The 25,497-nt window shown below is 33.7% G+C and overlaps 2 protein-coding genes across 2 annotated transcripts; both read left to right on the forward strand.

Moving 5' to 3' along the window:
- Nucleotides 1-1,615: 1,615 nt before the first annotated feature.
- LOC127108035 (probable mannitol dehydrogenase) lies at nt 1,616-4,176 on the forward strand. Its single transcript, XM_051045397.1, has 5 exons — nt 1,616-1,955; nt 2,030-2,143; nt 2,406-2,916; nt 3,357-3,510; nt 3,628-4,176. The coding sequence occupies exons 1-5, from the start codon at nt 1,858-1,860 to the stop codon at nt 3,828-3,830; spliced, it is 1,080 nt and encodes a 359-aa protein (XP_050901354.1). The 5' UTR covers nt 1,616-1,857; the 3' UTR covers nt 3,831-4,176.
- A 1,644-nt stretch (nt 4,177-5,820) lies between these two features.
- On the forward strand, nt 5,821-11,380 carry LOC127108036 (uncharacterized). Its single transcript, XM_051045398.1, has 8 exons — nt 5,821-6,124; nt 6,620-6,722; nt 7,334-7,441; nt 7,555-7,664; nt 9,534-9,641; nt 9,718-9,763; nt 10,059-10,190; nt 10,947-11,380. Exons 1-8 carry the CDS (start codon nt 5,916-5,918, stop codon nt 11,028-11,030), a joined length of 900 nt encoding a protein of 299 aa, XP_050901355.1. The 5' UTR covers nt 5,821-5,915; the 3' UTR covers nt 11,031-11,380.
- Nucleotides 11,381-25,497: the final 14,117 nt, after the last annotated feature.

The following is a 25,497-nucleotide window of genomic DNA, read 5'->3' on the forward strand; positions in this document are numbered from 1 at the left end:
TTTTCATAATTTTCAAATTGTCCGTAGAAAAATTTGAATCAAAAGTGCAGGCGAAATTTCTATTAGTTTATTCAAAATTTACGGTACGAAATTTGTATGTAATTTATCGCAAATTTCAAAAAGTACTGTAGTTCACAAAAAAAATTCGAAAAGTGATAATTTACCGATTTTTTTTGAAATTTTCGATAGTATAATAAAAAATCAAATTTTTCATAATTTTATTTTTCAAAAATTCCGGTATTTCTTCAGAAATTATTGATGTTTTTACCTGAAATTCAGAAAAAAAAATTAGTATTTTTTTAAAATTTTCAATATTTTTTTAAAACTATCGATAAATACACTAAAAAATTCATTTTTTTTAATAAAGACATAAAACTAATATCAGTCGCAATGCGGAATGTAAGTATAATTGAGGAGGCAACAAGTTAATACCTCTAAAGAATGTTACACTAAATCCTTCAATTAAAACCTAATAAAAACCAAATTTCCATTAACATACACACAAATTTGGACATTATCTCAAACGAGGATAAAAAAGATAAAATTATAAAAACTATATCAAATAAATTGAATGTAAAAATAAACTTCTTTTTTTAAATTCTTTTAATTCTCCTAATTTATTACTCTCTCCGTCTAATAAAATTGTTTTATTTGCACATTTTTTTCCTTTTCAAAATACATTTCTTTATCATTCCAATACAAATTTATTGTTACTTTTTCTCTTATATACTCATATTTATTAACCTTTACTATATTTAACTACTCTGCTGACTATAATTAATATCATCATTCTAAAAAACTATACAAACTTTATAATTAAAATCGATATATTTTATCATTTTACTAATAATAGTACATAGTTCGTATAAGAGGTATAAGATATAGGAAATTGATTAAGGAGAGAGATGAGGTGAGTCACCCAAAATGTAAAACTATTATTGATTGTCCTTTTAAGTGGTGGACCAGAATGGAAAATTCAGTAAAAGATATTTAATATGCATTGATTCTAGTTGTTTTAAAATGATAATTGTCTTCTTTTATAAATATATTTTCAATGAGATTAAACCTGAGTGATCTGGAAAATCCAACAACAATGAGACTCTAATATCATTTTAAAGTGTGGGTTGAGCTTTCCTCATCTATACAAAATCAATTGGTAAAATAAGAGTTACATAAATTTTATAAACACTACCCACCATAACACATCTCTAAACAATAGAGGTATTAACTTGTAACACCACATTAATAGCCGTCACAATGTTAATGTTACGTGTAAAATATAAATGCGGAGTTGTCAAATTAATATCTCTAAATACTAAATCCATAGATTAAAACCCAATAAAAACCAAATTTCCATTAACATACGTACAAATTTGGACATTGAGGACAAAAGAAAGATAAAATTATAAAAACTATATCAAATAAATTGAATGTAAGAATAAAGTTTTTCTTTTTTTTTTATTTTATTTTCGGAATAATACTAATCTGTGCTCCTAAAACAAAAATTAAAAAAAAATCTTATAAAAAATTTATATTAGAAATAACCATTAATAAATTAATTTTATATTTTTATAATAATTAATACATAATTTTCAAACAATACTTCTTTTATTCGGTTAGAATACACGTTAGCATTACCTAATTCTCCTGATTAGGGAGAAAAATGAGGTGAGCCAGCGAAAATGTAAAACGATTTCTGATTGTCCTTTTAAGCGGTGGACTAGAATGGAAAATTCTGCAAAAGATATTTAACGTGCATTGATTCTAGTTGGTTAGTGCATCTTTACTCCTTCTATCTACCTATTATATATTCTCGCACAGAACGCCCAAACAGAGTAGCACACTAGAATACAAGAAATGGCGAAATCACACGAAACCGAACTTCCGATCAAAGCTTTTGGTTGGGCTGCTACAGACACTTCTGGCATACTCTCTCCATTTCATTTCTCCATAAGGTTCTTTTATTCTCTCTTTTTATATCTTCGCTGCTTCATTGTAAGATTATCAGATTATGAATTTTTGTTTGTAGGGAAAATGGCGAAGATGATGTAACCGTCAAAATTCTGTTTTGCGGTGTTTGTCATTCTGATCTACATTCTGTCAAGAACGATTGGGGTTTCACTACTTACCCTCTTGTTCCCGGGTATTTTTGAATTATTATTTTATATTCTATTCCATGAAACTAAAATAATATTTAACTGCCTTTTGTCTTGTTATATTGATCCATTTTTTTATTTTTTTATTCACGTGTAGAATTAATTTTGATAGGCGTGATTAGTCTCGAAAATAATTGATTTTAATTTGAAGTTAGGGTTTGTAACTTTCGAGCAGAAACTTTCACTGCAGTTTTCTGTTTTCGGTGGAAATGATGCAATGTTCGATTGTTGAATTATTGTGTTTTTCAGGCATGAGATTGTTGGCGTTGTGACAAAAGTTGGAAGCAATGTGAAAAATTTCCGTGCGGGGGATAAAGTTGGTGTTGGTGTAATGGTGGAATCTTGTCAAACTTGTGAGAATTGCCAGCAGGATCTTGAGAATTACTGTCCTAAAATTGTGTTCACCTATAACTCTCCTTATAAAGGGACAAGAACTCAGGGTGGATATGCTGATTCCGTGGTTGTTCACCAGCGGTATGTACTCCAGTTTCCTGACAACTTACCCCTTGATGCCGGTGCTCCGCTACTGTGTGCTGGGATCACCGTGTATAGCCCGATGATATATTATGGCATGACTGAGCCAGGTAAACATTTGGGAGTGGCTGGGCTTGGTGGGTTAGGTCATGTTGCCATCAAATTTGGCAAAGCATTTGGACTGAAGGTTACTGTCATTAGTACCTCTCCGGACAAGGAAAGAGAGGCCATTGACAAACTTGGTGCTGATGCTTTCCTTGTTTCCAGTGATCCTGAAAAAGTGAAGGTAAGTAAGATACAGAACTCTTAACTTGTATATCAATCTGGTTCATCTAGGTTAGGCTTTTAGCTGTTTTACTGCTGCTACTTTATAATACAGTTCTATATGAATTACCAAAGATATACAACTGTGTACCTTGAAATAGTGTCTATGATATAAGTTGTGTTGAAATATTTCTGAACGTATAATCAAACTATTGAGTTACACTAACTGTCAATGAGAAATGGAAGAATAGTGCAATAGGAAGTGTTTTGAGATCCTGTTAGAAGCTTGAATAGATTAATATGGCTGTGTAGAACATCTGAACATGAAAAAACCCTAGTTTTCTGTTAGCCCGATCAATGGAATGAGCTGTTTCTCCATGATAGTCAATAGTAAAATAATGATTGAATGGCTATGCATATATGCTTGTAATGCATTTGTACTTTGGTATGCATTTTATGCAGGCTGCTGCAGGAACCATGGATTATATCATAGACACTATTTCTGCTGTTCATCCTCTGTTGCCACTGCTTGGCCTGTTGAAGCTGAATGGGAAACTGGTCACTGTCGGGTTGCCTAACAAGCCGCTCGAGCTCCCTGTCTTTCCATTAATTGGAGGTAAACCATCAGTAATTCTACGTTTATATGAGTCTGCGGCCTCCAAATCTGAAACTTAAGCACATAAATTTGGCCAATGAAATATCTAAATTTTCACATGTCATGTCTTGATTGCAGGACGGAAGCTTATAGGAGGGAGCAACTTCGGAGGGATCAAAGAGACTCAGGAGATGCTGGATTTCTGCGGCAAGCACAACATAACTGCTGATATTGAGCTGATTAGGATGGACCAAATCAACACAGCAATGGAAAGGCTTAGCAAAGCTGATGTCAAATATCGATTTGTCATTGATGTCGCCAACTCTTTCTCAAGTTTGTAGAGTTGATGCCACCATGATTCTTCAACACTTTGCTCGTGAAGCCTTGTATGTCTCGTTATCATGGTAAAAGTTAAGATTGGTATAAGATTTAATATTGGCAAACTTCGAAGACGATGAGGAGCCTCTATTTTTGATTTTGTACGTTTTTATCCTCGCAATGTTTCAGACTAAAAGTGCGTTTGATCTTGTTATTTTAGATAAAACCTTATTTTCAAATCAAAGCTAAAAATATGAGCTTTAAAAATAAAGTTTGAAGTTATTTGTGTAAAAGAAAAGTTGGAAGCTATAATTGTTCTGGTTATTCAAAGTTAAATTTAAATGAGAAAATTGTATGATATTTATAACATTTTAAATTATTAAAATATTAGTACCATAATTAAATGAAACATTTCAAAAAAACTGTAGTATTTAAAATCTATCACTTTTGTCTTTAATCACATTTGTAAAAAAAAAAGTTATATAAAAATAGTGTCATTTTCGATGTAGTTTTAATTAATTTTTCAAATGTTCAATAATTAATAGAATAATATGTAAAATTGTCAAAATGACAATTATTTTGAACTAGAGGGTACTATATAACAATTTTATTGAGTTTGCATTATTTATTTAACTCAAAAACAAAATATGTATTTTAGCTGTGATTAATTATTGAGAAAAATGTAAATCTCTTGCAAGTTTTTGGGAAGGGATCTTTGTTTTCATAACAGTATTTTCATCATAAAATAATAATTTATTTTATTAATTTATAACTTATTTTCATACATTATTTCAAATAATATTTTATTTATAGTTTATAATTTATTTATTTTTCTTTCACTTTTATTCTTTATAGTTTATTCTTTCAACTAATTTATTCTTTATAATTTATTTTAATTTAAAATAAAATAATTATGTATTCATTTTATATTTATCAATTGATTCAAGAAATAATTTTATCAAATATTTCAATTAATTTATTAACTATAAATTATCAAAAATCATTGAAATGACATTGAACTCCAAGAATTGATAAACTCCTTTGATCGAAAAACCATCACCAATCTCGAGTTTTCAATTCCAATTACCCATCATGTTTTCCTATAAAAAGTACTAGTAGTACTATAATACCACAAATAGAATTCTTCCAATATTTTCTTCTTCATGCGCAAGTAATCTTCTAGTATTATAGAAATGGAATTAGATTGCAAGAAATTAATTTCAATCTCAATCAAGCCTTATCCAAAATCGTGGCATTTGTTTCTTTAACAAGGAACATCATTAATCCTGTAACAGGCCCATCCAGTATGAACTTTAAGATTCTTAAAAGCTTCAAAGTGGATGTGCATTCTGCCAAAACTCTAAAGATCTTAGAAACTATTTTGTCATCCTCATCTTTTCAATTGGATCAAATGCGACATGTATGGTGCCGCCCTTGGATGTCTTGGCCCATTTTTTCTTATGCATGCATTTTCAAAAATGTAGATGAAGACGACATTGATTGTTTTATTTCTTATCTAGGTCACCATAACGTCTTGTATCTTAAGCTCATGGGAATTATTCTTGCTTTAGAATGTGAACATACAATACAAAACATTGTAAGTTTCTTCGTATTGAAAACCTTGACATCAAAGTCAACCAGATTAATTTTTTAGCGAACTCAAAACATATGAATTAATTGTATGTTTAGCAAATGACAATCACTCATAGAGATAAATAAATCATTGTAATGACAAACTTGACTCCATAAATTTGCCAATCCATGATTCTAGTGGTGGGATCATCCCTCTTTAATCATTAGACAAGACTTATTTAGAAATAAGTTAGGGTTTCCTAATTTTAAGTTTCACTATTGTTGTAGAAAGGATTTTGGTCTATTCCTCATTTATTTTCTATTTTATCTTTTCTTTTTTATAATAGGAGCCTTTTATTATTAAATTTAAAAAAAAAAAAGACAGATTTAGAATTGAGGGGGTGGAGTATAGATGTAGAGGTGAGGAAGGGCTAACATGAATATGGCCCAATTCAACAAATCCGGCCCATCCTCACACAGAAAATTTTCTGCCTAGGTCTCTCTCCTTCCCGGCAGTGAAGACGTAGCAAGAAGCGATGAGCGTCGAAGATCTTCCGCTGAAGGAGGCGAACGTGCTTAAGGGCCACGAAGGTGGCGTGCTCGCCGCCAGGTTCAACTCCGACGGTAACTATATCCTCAGTTGCGGCAAAGACCGTACCATACGCCTCTGGAATCCTCACCGTGGCATCCATATCAAAACCTATAAATCGCATGGCCGTGAAGTTCGCGACGTCCACGTTACGTCGTATGCACACTCTTTCTCTCACCTTTACCTTGTTCATTCTTCATAATGTATATTCAAAATTTATCGGAATTTCGCTCGATTACTACAGAGTTATGATATTATTGTTAATTATACTTTTTATAATTTAGGAGAAAATCAATCATGATTTAGTACCTGTTTGGATAAATAAACAACTCAATTAACCTTATGGCTTATGTTATAAGTGTTTTGCATATAAGTGCTTATGTAAGTATAAGCTATTTTTTCTAGACAGAGATAAAATAAAGTCAGATTGTTTTTATATAAACTACAACAGGAGAGATTATGAAAATAAACTGAAAATAACTTATGGACATATGTCATAAGTTATTTCTATAAGTTCTCTCAGAGCGTCTCACAAGTGTCTGTGTTAGTATATAAGCTTAAATAAGTCAATTTAATCCAATGCTTGTTGTGTAAATTGTGAGGTTTTGTGTTTTGATTTCGATTGAGGATAGTTGTTTTGTTTGCTATTAGGGACAACTCCAAGTTATGTTCCTGTGGTGGAGATAGGCAGGTTTTCTATTGGGATGTTGCTACTGGACGTGTAATAAGAAAGTTTCGTGGCCATGATGGTGAGGTACTTTCGTCTCTATCTTTATAACTATGCTAATTAGTAAACAAATTTTTCACTTCTCTCTTTTATCTTGCTTTCTCTTTGAATGAATGAAACCATGAGAGCGAGGGATTGTGATATTAATGTGTTTTTATCGACACTATTTCTACTACCTCTTTTGCCTTATTATTGCCTTTTACTTTTAACATATGTCAATGGTTTCATCATGTATGCATCCATTTTAACCTATGCCAATGTGTACATTCAAAATAAATAAAAAGGACTTCTTGGATTATTTTGTTCTCTCATGCACCGGAGCAGATTTTTATTTTAAACTTTTGTATGCAATGATGAAAATTTAAATTTTGATGCTCGAGAGTTTATGTTGTCCCGGACAGAATTTGAAATTGTGGCTGCGATTCTATTTTGTAGAGGTTATGTAACCACAATTGCAGTCATGATACAGTCTTGTAGACATCAAAAACCTTGACAACACAGACCCTTGCGACCCTTTGTTATGACTTTGTTCTTGAGCTCTCAATGATTGTTATTATTGTGAGTCTGATATATGTTGGCCTGACAAATCTAGAACAGGAAATAAATTTGTAGTTTCTGATAGGTAAGTTGTTCTGCAGGTAAATGGTGTAAAATTCAACGAGTATTCATCTGTTGTAGTCTCAGCAGGCTATGATCAATCATTGCGCGCTTGGGACTGCAGATCCCACAGCACTGAGCCAATACAGGTGGATTTCATCAACTTATTGCCCTATCCTCACAAATTAACTCATTTATTACATGCCATGCACCCAATTTCTTACTGCTGACTTATTAATCAAGAATCGCAAATGATGCGCAGGTTATTGACACATTTGCAGACAGTGTGATGTCTGTTTGTTTAACAAAAACTGAAATTATTGGAGGAAGTGTTGATGGAACTGTTCGGACATTTGATATTCGTATTGGCAGGTTTGTTACATTATATATAGAAAGCTTCAAGACTTTTATATTTCATAATTCACGAGTTTATGTGTAAAAAAACTTAGTAATACAAGTTAAGCGCTATTTCAAATTAGACACCTCTATTACAACAACAATCAAGCCTTATCCCACTAAGTGGAGTCGGCTACATGGATCAACTTCCGCCATAAAGTTCTATTCAGGACCATGCTTTTGTCTAAATTGTTAAGCTCGCGATCTTTCTTAATAACTCCTCTTATAATTTTCCTAGGTCTTCCTCTACCTCTAACTATTTGACCCCCTTCCATCTGATCTACTCTATTTACCACAGAATCTAAAAAAAGTCTTCTCTCTACATGTCCAAACCACCGAAGTCTATTCTCCACCATTTTTCTACTATAGGTGCTACCTCAACACTCTCTCTAATATTGTCATTTCTAATCTTATCATGTCTAAACCTTAAACTCCTACATGTCCAAACCACCGAAGTCTATTCTCCACAATTTTTTCTACTATAGGTGCTACTCCAACACTCTCTCTAATATTGTCATTTCTAATCTTATCATGTTTAGTCTTATCACACTTCCAACACAATATCCTCATCTCTACTATAAGTGTGATTTATTTATGCTATTGTGCAGATATTAAATTTTTTTAAGCAAATTGTTTTGTAATTTTAATGTTTTGTTGTTATTTAAACAATATAACTCTTTTGTTATTTTTATAATTGTATTTAAAAAAATTATACTAACGTACCCGTATCTTAGTTTTTCTAAAAATGTCGTACTCTGTACCAGTACCCGTATCGGGTACTAGGTACGTACACGTACCTATGCAATGTAGTTTGTGGGATGATATGGTCTCCAACTTACCTTGAGGTTAGAAATGCTTCTCCTTTTGCTGAACATACATTCCATATATTCCGTCTTACTTCTGCTTAGGCGAAAGCCATTTGTTTCTAAAGCTCGCCTCCAAGTCTCAATCTCTCGTTTAAATCCTCCTTGACTCTCCCAGTAGGATTATATCATCTGCAAAAAGAATGCATCTCGGTGCTAGCTCTTGGATGTGCTCCATGAGTACATCCAACATTAAAGTAAAAAGGTATGGGCTTAGGGTTGAACCTTGGTACAAACCTATTGTAATGGGAAATCATCTGTCTCTCCACCTTGTGTCCGCACACTAGTTGATACTTCGTATATATCTTGGATAGTTCAAATATATGCAATTATAACTTTTTTCTTCTCTAAGGCTTTCCACAAAATCTTTCTAGACATTTTATCATACGCCTTCTCCAAGTCAATAAAAATTAAGCGTAAGTCTTGTTAGTCCATCTGATACCGCTCCATCACCCGTCGTAGCAGATATATCGCTTCCATGGTCGACCTCCCAAGTATAAAATCAAATTGATTCTTCTCGGTGACTTGAATATCTTTTCATAGTCTCCGTTCAATCACTATTTCCCATAACTTCATGGTATGACTCATAAGCTTAATCCCCCTATAATTTGCACAATTTTGTATATCTCCCTTATACTTATAGATTGGAACTAAAGTGTTTCTTCTCCATTCATCCGGCATTTTCTTTGATCTCATAATTTCGTTAAAGAGTTTGGTGACCTACTCAATACATGTTGTCTGATCCAACCGCCTTATTGTTACTCATTCTTTCCAACGCTTCTTTTACCTCTTATTTTTAAATCAGACGGTAATAATTTTAATTTCAATCCTCTTCTCTAATGTCGAATCTGCTAGAGTCTAGAGAGAAAAAGATGCCTCTCCACTAAGCTACTTGTCTTCCATAAATTAGACACTTCTATTGTTGCCATAAATTTTATTTGCATTGTGCAATTTTACTAAGCTTCTCTGGTCTTTTCACTAGAGAAATATCTGATAGCTTAGGGCAACCTGTCAACTGTATATCGATGTCAAATGATGGCAACTGCATCCTAGCCGGTTGCTTAGACTCTACTGTGCGTCTTTTGGACAGGTATGTTTGTAACATTTGAGAAACATTTACTATGGCTCTACATCTCTTTTAGATTCACTATCCTTTCATGTGACAGAACCACAGGTGAACTGTTACAAGAATATAAAGCTCACACTAATAAGGTTAGCCTGAAATGACTAAATCTGGTTATAGTATTTTCAATTCAAATGTTCCACATATATAGCATTATAGAGGAAGATAGTAGGTGCATGCTCTCAACTATTTGGATGCAAGTTTATATTCACAGTCATCACTCATCAGTATATCTGTATTTGTGGAATACTGTTTACAGATCCCGGCAATTACCAATTCCCGAAACAAGCTTTTCTTCTGTTTTAAGTAACTTCACTATGTTAAATTCAAACTTTGACTTGTGCATTGTCTGAAATTTGGTCGTTTATATTGATTTATCATCAGTCATACAAATTGGATTGCTGCCTTACTAATACGGATGCTCATGTAACTGGTGGCTCTGAGGATGGCTTCGTCTATTTCTGGGATCTTGTAGATGCATCTGTTGTGTCAAAATTCAGGGCTCATGCCTCAGTGGTAAGAAAAAAAAATCTAGTTTATTCGTTCTAAAAGGAATATGTGGAAGGATAATATAATACTAAAACAACATTATAGAGAGTTCTAGAACTAATGCTTTAACATGGAACATGTTTACGTTCAATTCCCTCTTGATGGGGGAAATTAAGGACTTATTACTAACTGGTAATAAAATCACACTTGTTCATTTAAATTTTATATGATTCCTGGTGGAGTAGAGTGGTTGGTGTTTGAAAGCCTCTTCTTTTACATCGAATTTTTATATTTATTGATATTGAATTTGAAGCACAGTCTGAAAATAATCTTTACCAGAAACACTTAATAGTTTAGGCAGAATGATAACAGTTGTGACACCTAAGTGCACATTTGGATTTAGAGTGAGTTTGGCATAATCATGATAACACTATGTTAAGAGTCTCACATCGGATAATATACGGCCTCAACATGTTCTTATAAATAGAGACAATCCTCACCCTACAAACCGATTTTATATTGTTGAGTTAGGCTCAACCGCATTACTTAACACCTTGATTTTGTTAATTATCTTGAAGCTCCAACGTTTATATCGTAGTTATGTCAAATTCACTGCCAATTCAAACATGGAGGAATTTTGTTATTGATGCAATTTTTGGTCTGCTGTAGGAATTTTGTTATTGCATGAATTAGCCTACCGTAAGCTGCACGCACTTTATTTTGGTAGGTTTTTAGTATAATGACAATGGCGTCATTAACTTCATACAATGTGTTTTTTATCAGGTAACAAGTGTAAGTTATCACCCAAAGGAAAACTGCATGATAACTTCATCGGTAGATGGCACTATTAGGGTATGGAAGACATAAAAAACAAGATTCAAACAAAAAGTTTCTCTGGTGTATCCAAACGTACCAAACATTCGGCAATACAAATACTCTGTATGATGATGAGAACATGTTGAATTCCAATTGGAGTAGTCACACACCATGTTACTTCAGGTGTTATTAGATATATTAGATACAAGTAACATTCTTGGGGAGGTTTGTTTGACTGACTTACATGTGCATTTTGTTAGGAAGTTAGTACCTAATAATACATAGTAGGGGTCTGTTTGTAATGCATCATGCAACACTGATCTTGAGTCAAATCAGACAAAAGTTTGTCACCATTGAAATATTAGGTATTGGGCAATTCACTTTATGTGTGTTCTATGATCTATCAATTGTTGTCAAATTTACTCAGTTGATCTAAAATCCTGAATCCTGATTTCATGTTTTCCCTGTGTCGGTTGTAACTTTACTAGTGTAGTTGGCTAACAAGTGGCTTAGGATTAGATACTGTTATGTTATGTAGCTACAAAAATCTATTTATTCTGTGATCATTATCCGTGACTTTTGTTTTCCAATGATCTAACACCACCTCAAACGTTACAAACGGTGATGTTGACAGCAATGCTTTGCAGCTATTTATTGGCTAATAATTTAGGAAAACTGTTTGTTTTTTCTTTCAGATAATTGTAGTTGCACTTTTTCAGTTTTTTGGATTTACCATTGTTTGTTTATCAAATTGATAATCTCTTTACAGTTACTACACTTTTTAAGCACCTATCTTAATTGGTTTAAAAAATTGAAAATTCTTAAAAGTTTTCATTTAAAAAAAGTAAAACCAAATTGTAAAACCTTCAATCTCATGAGTAAAAATCCCCACCTCAATCTCATGTTGCACAAGTCATACGACACATTTCTGAAAACGTGAATTGAAAGAGTAAAATTGCTATGAGACTATAATGTTGTGGTGCTCTTTTTATGATTAAATCTCAACTTTTACAAGTCTCGCTGTCACATTTTCAATGCAAGATGGATTTTCCCGTACATGTGGCTAACAATTAGTATATCAATAATAGTGGTAGTTATAGTCATTATCACCTTCATCATTGCATCTGTTATATAAATATATATACAAAATAAAATATTTCAGATCATTAAACATGCCAAGTGAATGTTGTTTAAACATCAATTTCTTCTGGTGATGTTTATTAATCTTTTTCTCTAGCTAGTCAACGTAGATAAAAATAATAATTGATGTATTATGTTACACCAATAATCTTTCTTATGTATGTATTGGTATACAGTGAAATATATATCATATAGTAGGTGGTGTGTCATTATAATATATTTTTTTCAACACAAAAAAAAGATTTGTATCTAGTGTTGTCCAAGTATAATAATGAAATGGCTTTACTTGCTGTGGTGTATAAACTTTAGTATTTAATTTTTGTATATTTATTTAAAAGGAGTGAAAGGAAAAGATAAAATATAAAAGTTTTTGATAGAAGTGAGAGATTATGGTAGCACCGACAGTTTTGAGAGTTAACAAAGGAACCATGTATTTGATTTGACTGGTCCCTTATGCAATAATGGATGAAAAATAAAAAATAAAAAAATTAAAAGAAAAAGAATATTGAAATAGACAAGCCTCAGGTTTGTGTCTTGAATGAGTAGCTAGCAGGGTTGCAGTTGCAGGAAAGGAAAGCATTGAAATTATGATGGCATTTATGTAAAATTTGTACTAAAGAGAAGTGAAAAAAAGTGAGTAGTTGAAGTATAAATGAAGCTGATTTATACTTTTTATTTTGGCCAAAATTTATGAGTATATTTGAAAGGGTCCTGAGTCGAGTAATTCAACTGATACGTATAATTGAATTAAATGAGTATAATTAATCCGATAATTATAATATGATAAATTAAAAAAAAATAAAAAATATGATTTTTTTATTATTAAAAATTGAAGTATTAAAAATAATTTAAAACACATAACTAAATATTCACTTTTGATATTTTTGAGTTACATCGTGTGGTTCAAGTAAGTACAGTGAGTTTCCACCGAACACAAACGAACAGATTGCCAGCTGTGGCCTCTTGTTGTTGATGGGACCCACCTTAAAATTATGATATTAGGACTTGCTTGGTTGTCTCTAGCCCCACCATCTCTCACATGTTTTTTCACGTGGCATGTTTCTATTTACAACTTAGCAAAAATACTAGTACCATGTACTAACCCAATTATTATTAGCTTTGTAATTGTGCATTTAACTTGCCATTTTCCATAAGTAATGTACATAGTGTTTTTTAGATGGGAATAAAATGAATGTAAAGCCAAATGTGGAAGAGTCGGAACTATCAACTTAAGTGTTACCTGTTTGTTAGTATCTAAATTGTTTGAATTGTATTTTTAGATTTTTTTAAAATAAAAAATGTAGTCTATTTAAAAAACTATAACATAATGTAAGCTTGGAAAATATTTTCGAGAAAAGAAAGCAAATTAATATAGAATTTGACAATAATTTTATTAAAGAAAAATGTGATTGTTATAGTCATTCGTCAAAACCCCAGCGACTCAATAGGTTTATGAATATGTATTGTATATTTGAAAGCTGTAAATGAAAAATAATTTAGAATTGATTTGTAGGATATATTTTTTAATATCTTTATAATCATGTAATCCAATTTGATTGGTGAATAAGTGATGGTGATCGTTGTGGTTGATTCGAGCTTCTGACGTGATAGATTGGGGTTGACTTGTAAAGTTAGTATTCCAACATCCAAGTCAGTATCAGAATGAGATGAAGTGAAGTGAAAATTGAATTTGAATTACTTATGAAATGATAAATTTTCCTCTTTATATAATAAAGTAGTTATAATCGCTCGCATAATTGATGACATATTATGCGGAGCATTGTCTAATTAATCAGCACGTTGTGAGATGGTTTAAGGGTTTAAATCATTCGTCTTCCTCTTTCACGTATGATTCAGTGTGTCGTTCCTTTTTGGGTCGTCATTATCGAGCCTTTTATATGACCCATAACAATTGTCCCCAAGGCATTGTCTCTGATGTGTAAGGTAAAGGATTTGTCGTGCTCATTTCTTGACCAAATGAATTGTCGTAATTTAACATCACTTTTATTGGGAACTCGTGTCTTAAATGCATTTCATGAGTTAGGTGTCTTTTCGTCGAGGAACCCTCTAACGTGTGCCCATCACTTCCTTAGCAATGATGACCTTTGAGAGCAAAGACATTAGAGTATCTCTTAAGGGACTCGGACCATCCATAGTGCTTTACCGTAAGTCACCGTACAATTCTTTGTATTGGAAGTAGCTATAAAAGCTTCTTTGCTCGCGCAAATATTTGTGCCATAAAAGTCGACCCAGAATATAGATGTATAGATTTGTTCTGCAAGTTCTGGTGTCAAGGATACTTCTTGACGGGAAATGGGTCTTATGTCTACAAGGAATATGACTTGTCACAAGAAGAGCTTTATACGAAGAAGTGACTTGTTTCCTTTATTAAAAAATGGGTTATATCGAAGGTGTTACCTTGCGGGAAGAAGTGTAACACCCCGAGATTTGATTAATTTATTTAATCGAACTGTTTGTATTTTATATAATAAATTGGTGTTTGGTGTGCTTTTAATTAAATATGTATGGTGAGTTGTATATGCATATGGGGCCCTAGTGGGCTGTAGTGAGAGCCTAGGTAGGGCAGTAGAAGGATTAGAATTATTGAATAATTAAAATTATAGTTATTTTGATTAATAATTAAAATAAATTATAAAATATTATAAAACTAAGTAAAACAATATAGAGATCAAAGAGAGGAAGAGATGAGAGAAAATAATAGTATACCATCTTCTTCAAAAGTCACGTTTATATTGCAATGTGGATCTTATTTATAGGACCTAAGGGAGATGGAAAACTATAGTTATTAATAGGGAATATGAAGATGAAAAGAAGAATAAGGATGAATATTCATTTTATCTTTATTCATAACACTCCCTTTTGGATGTCTATTAAGGATATGCCTCGTTAAAACCTTACTAAAAAAAACTCAATGGGAAAAAATATAGTGAAGAAAAAATAGTACAATATTCTTTCATTTCTCCCCCTCAGCTGAACGATCACTTCTTCAATAAAAACCAATATTTTATACTAGTTGATTAAAAATTCTACTTGGGAGTAACTTTGTAAAAAGGTCCGCAAGATTATCACATGAACATATTTTTTGGATGCTTATATCACCACTCTTTTGAAGATCATGAGTAAAAAAGAACTTTGGAGAAATGTGTTTTGTCTGATCTACTTTAATGTAACCATCTTTCAATTGAGCGATGCATGCGATATTATCTTCATATATGGTCGTTGTATTTAATTTTTCAAAAGATAAACCACAAGTATTTTGTATGTGTTGAATTAAGGATTTCAACCAAACGCAACCTCAACTTGCCTCATGTAATGCTAAAAGTTCAGCATGATTAGATTTTGTTGCTGCTATGATTTGTTTCACCGATCTCCATGAAATAGCTATACTCCCACATGTAAACAAATAACTTGTTTATGATCTACAATTATGAGGATCTGACAAGTAACTTGCATCTGCATAACCCATTAACTCGAATATGGATACTTTGGTATAAAACAAACCCATGTCTATTATACCTCTAAGGTAACGAAGTAAATGTTTGACTATGTTCCAATGTCTTCGTGTAGGTGAAGAACTGTATCTTGCTAATAGATTGATAACAAATGATATATCAAGACATGTATAATTAGCAAAGTACATTAGTGCTCTAATTGCACTGAGATATGGTACTTCAGGACCAAGCAATTCTTCATCCTTTTCTCGAGGTTTGAGAAGATCCTTCTCCACATCTAATGATCTAACAACCATTGGAGTAGACAACGGATGAAATTTGTCCATATAGAAGCATTTGACACCTGTTCTGTATAGCCTTCTTGATGTAGAAATATTCTTTTGTCCAAATGTTCAATTTGTTAACCTAAACATAATTGTCTTTTCTAGGTCCTTCGTCTCAAACTCTTTCTTTAAACAATTCATAGATTTTGGAAGAAGTTCCAATAATATTTATGTCATCCACATAGACAGCTATTATTGCAAATTCCTTTCCTGGTCATTTTATAAAAATGCAAAGGCAAATGAATTTATTTGTATATCCCTGTCTAAGCAAATATTCACTTAGACAATTATACCACATTCGTCTCAATTGTTTCAGCCCGTAGAGAGACTTATTCAATATTATGGAGTTGCTTTCTTGAGATTTGGAGTTGTGTGCATCTGGTATATTGAACCCTTCAGGGAGTTTCATGTAAATTTCACTATCAAGTGAACCATACATATAAGTTGTTACAACATCCATCATGTGCAAATTAAGCCCTTCGTGTGCTACAAGACTTATTAGATATCAAAAAGTGCTTGCATCCACTATAGGTGAATATGTCTCATCAAAATCAATTCCAGATCTTTGCAAAAATCCTTGAGCGACAAGTCGAGCTTTGTATCTCACAATTTAATTATTTTCATTTCGTTTTCGTATGAAAATCCATTTGTATTCAACTGACTTCATACCTTGAGGTGTTCAGACTACAGATCAAAAAACTTGTCTTTTGTAGAGTGAGTTTAATTCTGCTTCAATTACATCTTTCTATTTTGGCCAGTCCTCACTTTGTTTACAGATTTTAATAGACGTTGGTTCTTGATCCTCTTTGCCATTTATCTCATTTAATGCTATATTGTATGCAAAAACATCATCAATGTCGACTTCGTTTCGGTTCCATTGTATTCCATTTTGGACATAATTTATCGAGATTTCTTTATTTTCTTAAGTTTCAGGTACCTGGTCAATCTCTACTAGAGATGAAATGTTTATTATGCCTGAAGGTTCTTTTAGATTTTCTATATCCTCACTTGGCCCATCTTTATTCTTATCTCCTATTCTTGTTCGACGATTTTTATCTTTGGAACCGATTGGTCTGCCACACATCAGACGTGGTTGAGACTCATTGGATTGTCCAACAAGGATATCAATTTTTATTGGAGCATTTACAGCTGGTATATATGATTTTGTCATACCTTTTGGATCAATGAATGCATTTGGTAATTGATTTGCTAAGTTTTGCACCTGAATTATCTTTTGAACTTCTAGTTCACATTGTTTTGTTCGAGGATCAAGATGAGATAATGATAATTCACTCCAACTAATCTCTTTTTCCAGCTTCTTATTCTCTCCCCTTAATGCTGGGAAATTTGATTCATCAAAATGACAATCAGCAAAATGAGCAGTGAATAAATCTCTTGTTGTTGGTTCAAGGTACTTCACAATACATGGAGATTCATATCCAACATATATTCCCATTCTCCTTTGAGGACGCATCTTATTACGTTGTGGTAGAGAAATTGGAACATACACCGCACATCCAAAAATTCTTAGATGGGAAATATTAGATTTTTTACCAAAAACTAATTGTAAAGGGGAAGAGGTGTGGTAACTCATTGGCCTGATGTGAATCAATGTTGCAGCATGCAAAATTGCATGTCCCCAAGTAGAAACTGGGAGTTCGCATCTTATAACAAGTAGTCTTACAATTAATTTTATCTGTTTAATAAATGATTCTGCAAGTCCATTTTGTGTATGAACATGTGCTACTGGGTGTTCGATGTCAATTCCAATAGACATACAATACTCATTAAATGCTTGAGATGAAAATTCTGCAACATTATCAAGATGTATTTTCTTGAAAGCATAATTGGGGAAATGAGCTCTTATTCGAATTAGTTGAGCTAGCAATCTCGCAAATGCCTGGTTGTGAATTGACAACAAACAAACATGTGACCATCTAGTTGATGCATTAATTAAAACCATAAAATATCTAAATGGCTCATATGATGGGTGTATTTACCCACAAATATCACCATATATACGCTCTAAAAAACTGATAGATTCATTTCCAGTTTTTGTTGGTGATGATTGAATTATCAAAGACTATGGACAAAACTATTGTACCATTTTTCCACCCAATATGCAAACCATAATACAAAGAGACAGTTGCATTTGGTTATTCCAATTCTACCCTCAATAGATCTTTTATCTGCCTATATAAAGGACACTTGAAAGATTGCAGAAGTTACTCATTCTTTACTAATTCACGTGAACATACATTACGCTATTACTGAACTTGATATTATTTGTGTGTAAATTTTGTCAACACAGAAAGAGATTTTGTTCGTTATTGTGTGAGAAATTAATTGTACTTAACTTATGTTAATCGTCTTTCTTAAAATCAATCTTGTAAATAAATTCTTGTAAATCTCATTTGTTTGAGTGTATTCCTTGAGTGACTAGGTTTTAGTCAAATAGACTCAAGAAGACAATGGCGGGTTGTCTTTGTGGTGTATGTAATCAGTTTCAGTTATAGTGGATTAAATCCTTGTTAAGAAGGCAAAATCACCTTGGCGGATGGGCTGGGGGTAACTTTGTTAATAGTGAACCAGAATAAAAATAACCGTGTTATTTTTCTTATTCGTGTTATTGTTTGATTGTGTTGGTTTTCAAAAAATTATAATTTTTAGAAACCAAATTCAAACCCCCGTATCTTGTGTTTCTTGCTACCTTCATTATTGTTTTATCTAGTTTGAACTATTTCTGATTAAATTTGTCTTGATTGATTAACACACATTGAGGCAATTGTTTGTTTATAACTTTGAGCATTTTTAGCTACCCTGTAATAATAGGTATATCTAGTGCTAACCACTTTGAGCTTAACATTTCTTTCGATGACTTAGTCTTAATTTTTAGTTGTATGACTTGAAAGATCTTATCTTTCCACCTTGACTCTAGAGTTAGGTAGAATTGTAGTTCTTAAGTTGTATAAAAAAATTAAGTTTGGGGTTGCTCTTAGAAGTAAGCAAAGTTTTAAGTTTGGGGTTGGGGTACTAGATAAAATTGGTCAAAAATTCAAAATAATTGTGAGAAAATAAGAAGTGGAAAAAGACACTTCAAAAAAAAAAGTAAAAGAATGCCAAGCATAATAAGGACAACAATAGAAAAATCTCTAGTACCATCAAGAAGGAACAAGGGGTATGGTGATAGAAAGAGAACTAGGCATCTAACTCCAAGGTTTAAACCTACTTTCCAAAAATTATACTACCCGAACATAAGCCAAGATACAACATAAAAAGTCCTCAAATGTGTGTGTTTTGATTTCTTTGATGAATTATATTAGAACATTATCAAGCTAAGCATAAATGATTTTGCATGTTGATTGAGATATTACCTTATCTATTGAGTGAGTCAAGGTGAGATGAGAGATAGGTTGAGTACTCGTCAAAGTTTGAGGACGTTTTTTGAATTTTCCTGATGGAAGTTGGAAGCTAGAACGATGGTCAGGTAAAGAAAACAAATTATACGGCGATGTTCAATTGTTATGGTGCAACTTATTTTCTATTGAAATGTGTAGTTTCAGGAAAGTTACTTGAGGACAAACAACGATTCAAGTTTGGGATTGTGATGACAATCTGTCAATGCATGAATTCTATCGAAGAAACAGATAAAAACAAGTTAAAGAGGAAAAAGATGAAGAATAAGGACCAAAGAATGAGGAAAAAATAGCAAAGTATGAAGAAATAAGACTTAGTTAAAAATCAGGTGAAAGGGGAGAAAAGTCGTGCAGCTACCTGAATAATCATGTGCAGCATCGTGCACGCGATAGGGTTGTTTCAACTATTTTTGTGCATGATGACCCTTTTTTCTAGGCTTTTCTGATGCGTTCTGGTCCATTCTGAAGGCTTTTTAAAGGGGATTTTGTCACTTTTTCAGGGGTTATGAAATTGGGCATAGGAAGTACAAGTTTTATAGCATCATAGGTGATTTTGAGAGCATTTGAAGCCATTGGAGGCCAATCCTTCAAGGAATCTCATATGTAATTCTTCTTAATTATTTTTGGTATTGTATTTTGAATTATTAGTAGCTAAATCTCTCTAGATTAGGTTGTGTTTGATGAACCTGTTGCAATATTGTTGGTACACATGTTGATTTGACTTTGCATGAATACTTTGATCTATAATTCTATTTAATTGCTTCTTATTCGTAATGCTTTTTATGTGAGATACTCTTTTAATATGATTTTGAGCATATAGGAATACAGACCATTAGTCTATACCTTCGATCTAGGGCAATTGTCATGCTTACACTGGTTGACCAGGGATAGAAAACCCTGAATAGTGGCTAGGGAATTAACGTTTTGTTCCATCGCCTAATCCTGCTTACGGTAGTGAACTAGGGATACGAAACTTTGGGTAGTGATTAGTGAGCTATATTGCAAGGGATTGGCTATAGCGGGTTTCTTAATTCGTCGTTGGATTATAGTGGTAAGATTATTCATGTAAGGCATCAAACATCAACAATAGAGAAATATGGGATTCTATACACAACTTGGCCGCTTTCATAATTATGTTTGAAAATTTTATCTTATTTTCGCTTTCAAATCTGAACCCTCCCCTTTCTTTGTTATTTTCTATGCATTGCACACTTTTTGTCTTGTTAAAAAGTAGTCGTTATGTATTCAATATTTTATTACTGCGACTGACAATATCGGTACACCTGCCAAGAAGTCATCAATGAGCATGCATCATTGTGTCGTGAAAGAGGCGTGTTTGATAGTTTGTAAGGGGGGACTAGTGGATTGTCCCAAGCTCATAAGGGAGCTTGGAGATCATAAGGGGTCCCGTCTCTAGAGAGGACCAAATGTTGGTTGGTATCACATGTATAAGTATCATGTTGTGTCGTGAGTCGCATTTCATATATATGTGCATGTTGTTATGAATGGGTGTGAGGTCATGGTGATGTTAATTATGTATTGAATGTGTGTTATGTTGTATATTTCTCTATCTTCACATTCTTTACATTGTTCATATTGAATGTTGTTTCTCACCCCTTTGTTGAATTTTGTCCACCATAGACATCTTGCAGATACTTAGGAGTAAAGTTGTTGTTGTGTGTAGAAGGTGGCTTGTTGGAGCTATTCTTTGTTTTTAGTTTTCATTTTATCGCACATTAGTGGATTTATTACTCTGATTGTGTAACATCGGAGATAGGCATTTTCTTATGTTTTCGAGTTAAAGTTGATTTTGGTGTTTTAAAAAGTTTAATACTTATTTTATGAAGTTTTATTGAGGTTGTTATAGTATGATTTCCGCTGCACAATGATAATTGTTTGATGAGTTTGAAGGGTTATCGTTGGTGACACCTTAAATTGTCGAGTATTCCTTTTTATATAAGTTTCAGGGTTTAGAATGTAATATTAATGGTATCATAGCAGGTCGGATCATACGGCCAAGTTTTTGACATGTTAATTATTCCCTTGTATGCAACATGTGTGTGTACATTATCAATGTGTTGTTTCTTCTGATGTCTGTTTGTGGGGGTGCATAGTAATGGCTGGAAGAAATGGTCGAGCTATTGTTAATGCTTTGGAGTCTGTGGCTCAAGCGCTGCAGGGTTAGAAGAATCAAGCTGGTGATCAATACTGTGGATTGGGGAAGGTTCAGAGAAACAATGTGGCAACTTTCAAGGGCATCTATTATCCAGAGGATGCACAAACATGGATCAAGTAGATTGAGAATATTTTTCAAGTAACGGCTTGCACTAAAGTTTAGAAGGTGCAATTTAGTACTCACGTGTTGTTAGAGAAGGCCGAAGATTGGTGGAATAATTTGTGTCAGAGACCAGAGGTTATTAGTACTGAGATTACTTGGGATGTGTTTAGATCTTAATTTTTGAAGAAGCTTTTTCTAGAGGATGTGCGCAGTAAAAAGGAGATTGAGTTCCTCAAGCACAAGCAGAGAAATTTCTATGAAGGCTGGAAGCAAATTTGTGATTGGTGAATTACCAGTGGTGTGTTATTTTTCGTAAGTGTTTCTAGATGATATCAATGATTTTTCGTCAGAGCATGAGATTGAGTTCACCATAGACTTAGTACCTGGTACTAGTCATGTGTCAATGGCTCCTTATATAATGTCTGCTTCAGAGTTGAGTGAGCTGAAGATGAAGTTGGAAAAGTTTCTTGAGAAGAAGTTTGTTCGATCGAGTCTTTCTCCATGGGGAGCGTCAGTTTTGTTAGTCAAGAAGAAAGATGGTATCACGAGGTTGTGTGCTGATTACCAACAAATGAATAAAGCGACGATCAAGTATCATCTTCCTAGAATTGAATATTTGATGCATCAATTGGTTGGTGCTTTCATATTCAGTAAGACTTATTTGTGGTCAAGTTATTGTTAGGGACCAATTGGTAATACTTTTTATATCATTTTATTGGTCCCTTTTACCAAGTTTTGATGTAATTACACACTTTTATTCTCACTATTTTGTATAAATGCAATTAGGTTTAATTTATTTTATTTTGAATAGTTATTTCACCTTTTTGTTAGTTTTGTAGAATTTTGGGATAAGAAAGGCCTTGGATTGCAACACCACATCTTGGAGGAAGCTTGCCAAACAAGGAAGCTGGAGAAGTAACAGTTCGCGCCGCGAACTGCCTTCGCGCCGCGAAGGCTGCGAATCCAGCAAGCTGACTGAGGGTCAAAAGTGCTGTTTTGCAGGAAAAGTTTATTGCCATTTTGATGTCTGCCTGGGAATTGCTTTTCTGCTTTAGATGACAATGACCAATTAGAGAAATGTCAACCTTTTTTGTTAGAAACAAATACATTATTCTAGGGGAAGGAAGAAATAGACTATTATCATTCACACATTGATATTGAGAGCTTTTTGTAAGGGAGAAAAAGAGAGTTTTTCTTCTTTAACTTTCTGCTTTGAACAATGATGATGAGGAGCTAAACTCCCCTTTTGTCAAGATTGGAGGTAGTAGCTATTCTCATATGTTTATGTATTCCATTTGATTTATATATGATAAAGATTGTTGATGTATTGAATAATGTTTTTGCCCTAAGTTGAAAACCAGATTTGAGTAGTTGTCGAGAGAGATTATTTGAGTCTTGACATAAAACAGATTTTCAAGTAGTGAATAAGTTGTAGAGATAGATTTATTCATTACTCTTCTTTGGTATTAAGCATTAAAGATTGCTATATTGATAATTAGGTGGAGAGATCGTCTAAGGATCAATATAGTGATTATCACAATATCATTTAGACATAAATGACTTTGAGAGGATACTTGAACATCATCAATAATCTTGAATCTATTTATTTATCATAAGGAATCATAAGCATTTGAAATAGTGAACTCTAATCTTGCCAAGCTTTTATATTTGATTAAAACCATTTTTACTGTTTTAGTGACATTTACTCACAAGATAAATTTCCAACCAAAACAACTTTGTTACTTTCTAAACTTATAACAAATCGGATTATAGAACGGAGGTAATATCAACCAATCTCTGTGGATACGATATAAAAATATTTGCCGAAGATATACTTTTCAACAAATTGGCGCCGTTGCCGGGGATTGGTGTCGTTATTACAAGCATTGCAATAATTCTTTGTTTTAAGTTGTGTTACAATTATTATTATCCCTCTTTTGTTTCACTTGGTTTTTTAGTTTTGTAGATTCTAGTGAATGCGAGGAAAAGCAACCGAGGAGCAACTTCAATCCGATCCTGAAATTGAAAGAACACTTCGGAAGCTCAATAGCAAAACACGAAGAAGAAGGAAACTAGCCGAAGAGAGGAACCGGAGAGAAGAAGCATCTACTTCCGCACTTGTTCCAATCGAAGAAGTGGTTGTAGAGGCTTGTGACGGGAACATGGCGGATGTCAATCATACCGAAATGTCCGCTAATAGTCCAAGAAGAAATGCTCAATTTGCCCGTGGAGGAAGAAATACGGAGATGAAGACCGGAATCCTCCAACTTCTCTACGCAAATCCATTCACCGGAATGGATCATGAAGATCCGTATACCCATCTCATCAAATTTTATGAGATTGCGGGTTCTACGGGAATTGATGAAACGGGTGAAGAGGCACTATTCAAAAGGATGTTCCCACACTCCTTAGTGGGAAAGGCAAAAGAGTGGTACCTTGATCAAGCGGCAAGAGTAATGACGGATTGGAATTTGTTAGAAGAAAAGTTCTTAGAAAGATACTTCCCTCAATCCCGATTCATGGAAGCCAAAACGGCTATTGCGGTATTCACTCAAGGAGGCAACGAGTCTCTAAATGAAGCTTGGGAAAGATTCAAATCAATGTTGAGAAAATGTAAGGGACATGGTTTTGATGAGCTCACTCAAATCCATATTTTTCTAAATGGACTCCAATCAACTCACAAGACACTTCTGGACGCCACCGCGGGTGGCTCGCTTATGTCAAAAACTGCGGAAGAAGCTAAAGTCATTATTGAACGGATGGCCCTCAATGATCATCAAGGTCAACATGATTGTAGCCCTTCACAACGTAAGCCGGGAGTTCTTGAGTCAAATACCAATGATGCCATCCTTGCTCAAAACAAGCTACTCTCTCAACAAGTGGAGCTTCTCACTCAACAAATGGCCAAGCTTCCACAGCAAATAAAAGAGATTCAAGGGTTTCAAGTTCAGCATCAAGTAGCATGTTGCGAATTATGTCAAGGGGATCACCCTACTGGTTTTTGTCCTCCACCCCAAGAAGAAGTGAGTTATGTGAACAATCAAAATCAGGGCTATCAAAGACAACAGCCTAACAATCAAGGCTATCAACCAAGAAACAATCAAGGCTATCAACCGTCAAGGTTCAACAATCAAAATTTTCAGCAGCAAAGTCCTTACCAACATCCAAACTCTCAAGGACAGCAGTCGCAAGGAGGAAATTCCAAGCTAGAAGACACTCTTCAACAATTCATGCAAGCTTCCATGGCAAATCAGAAGAGTAACGAAGCAGCAATTAAAAATCTGGAAAATCAAGTAGGCCAACTCGCGAAGCAACTGTCGGAACAAAACGCAGGGTCTTCTTTCTCTGCTAACACTCAACCGAATCCAAAGGAGCATTGCAAAGCAATTGTCACAAGGAGTGGTAAAGAGTTGGTAAGTGAAAAAGGTGAAGAGATTGTAGAAGAGAACATCACTGATGGGATGCTGGAAGAAAAAGACATAGTTGGTGAAAGGGAAAATGCTACTGGAAATGCTCAGTTCGCGCCGCGAAAACAGCAGGTTTTGCCAACTGAGCAGCAGATTGATCTGGAAGGGAAAAAAGATGCTGAATCAAAGAAGAAGAAGAAATCTGAGAAAGGGGTGAGCGTCATTCCAACTCAACATCTACCCTATCCACATGCTCCATCAAGGAAGGACAATGCTAGGCATTATGCACAGTTCATGGACATCTTCAAGCAACTCCAAATCAACATTCCATTTGTTGATGCATTAGAACAAATGCCACGGTATGCTAAATTCATGAAGGACATTCTTACCAAGAAAAGGCGACACGTGGAAGATGAGACCATATTGCTTGATGCACGGTGTAGCGCCATCATCCAGAAGACTCTCCCAAGGAAGGAGTCCG

Source organism: Lathyrus oleraceus, chromosome 7 (genome assembly GCF_024323335.1).
Source record: "Lathyrus oleraceus cultivar Zhongwan6 chromosome 7, CAAS_Psat_ZW6_1.0, whole genome shotgun sequence".
Lineage (NCBI taxonomy): Eukaryota > Viridiplantae > Streptophyta > Magnoliopsida > Fabales > Fabaceae > Lathyrus > Lathyrus oleraceus.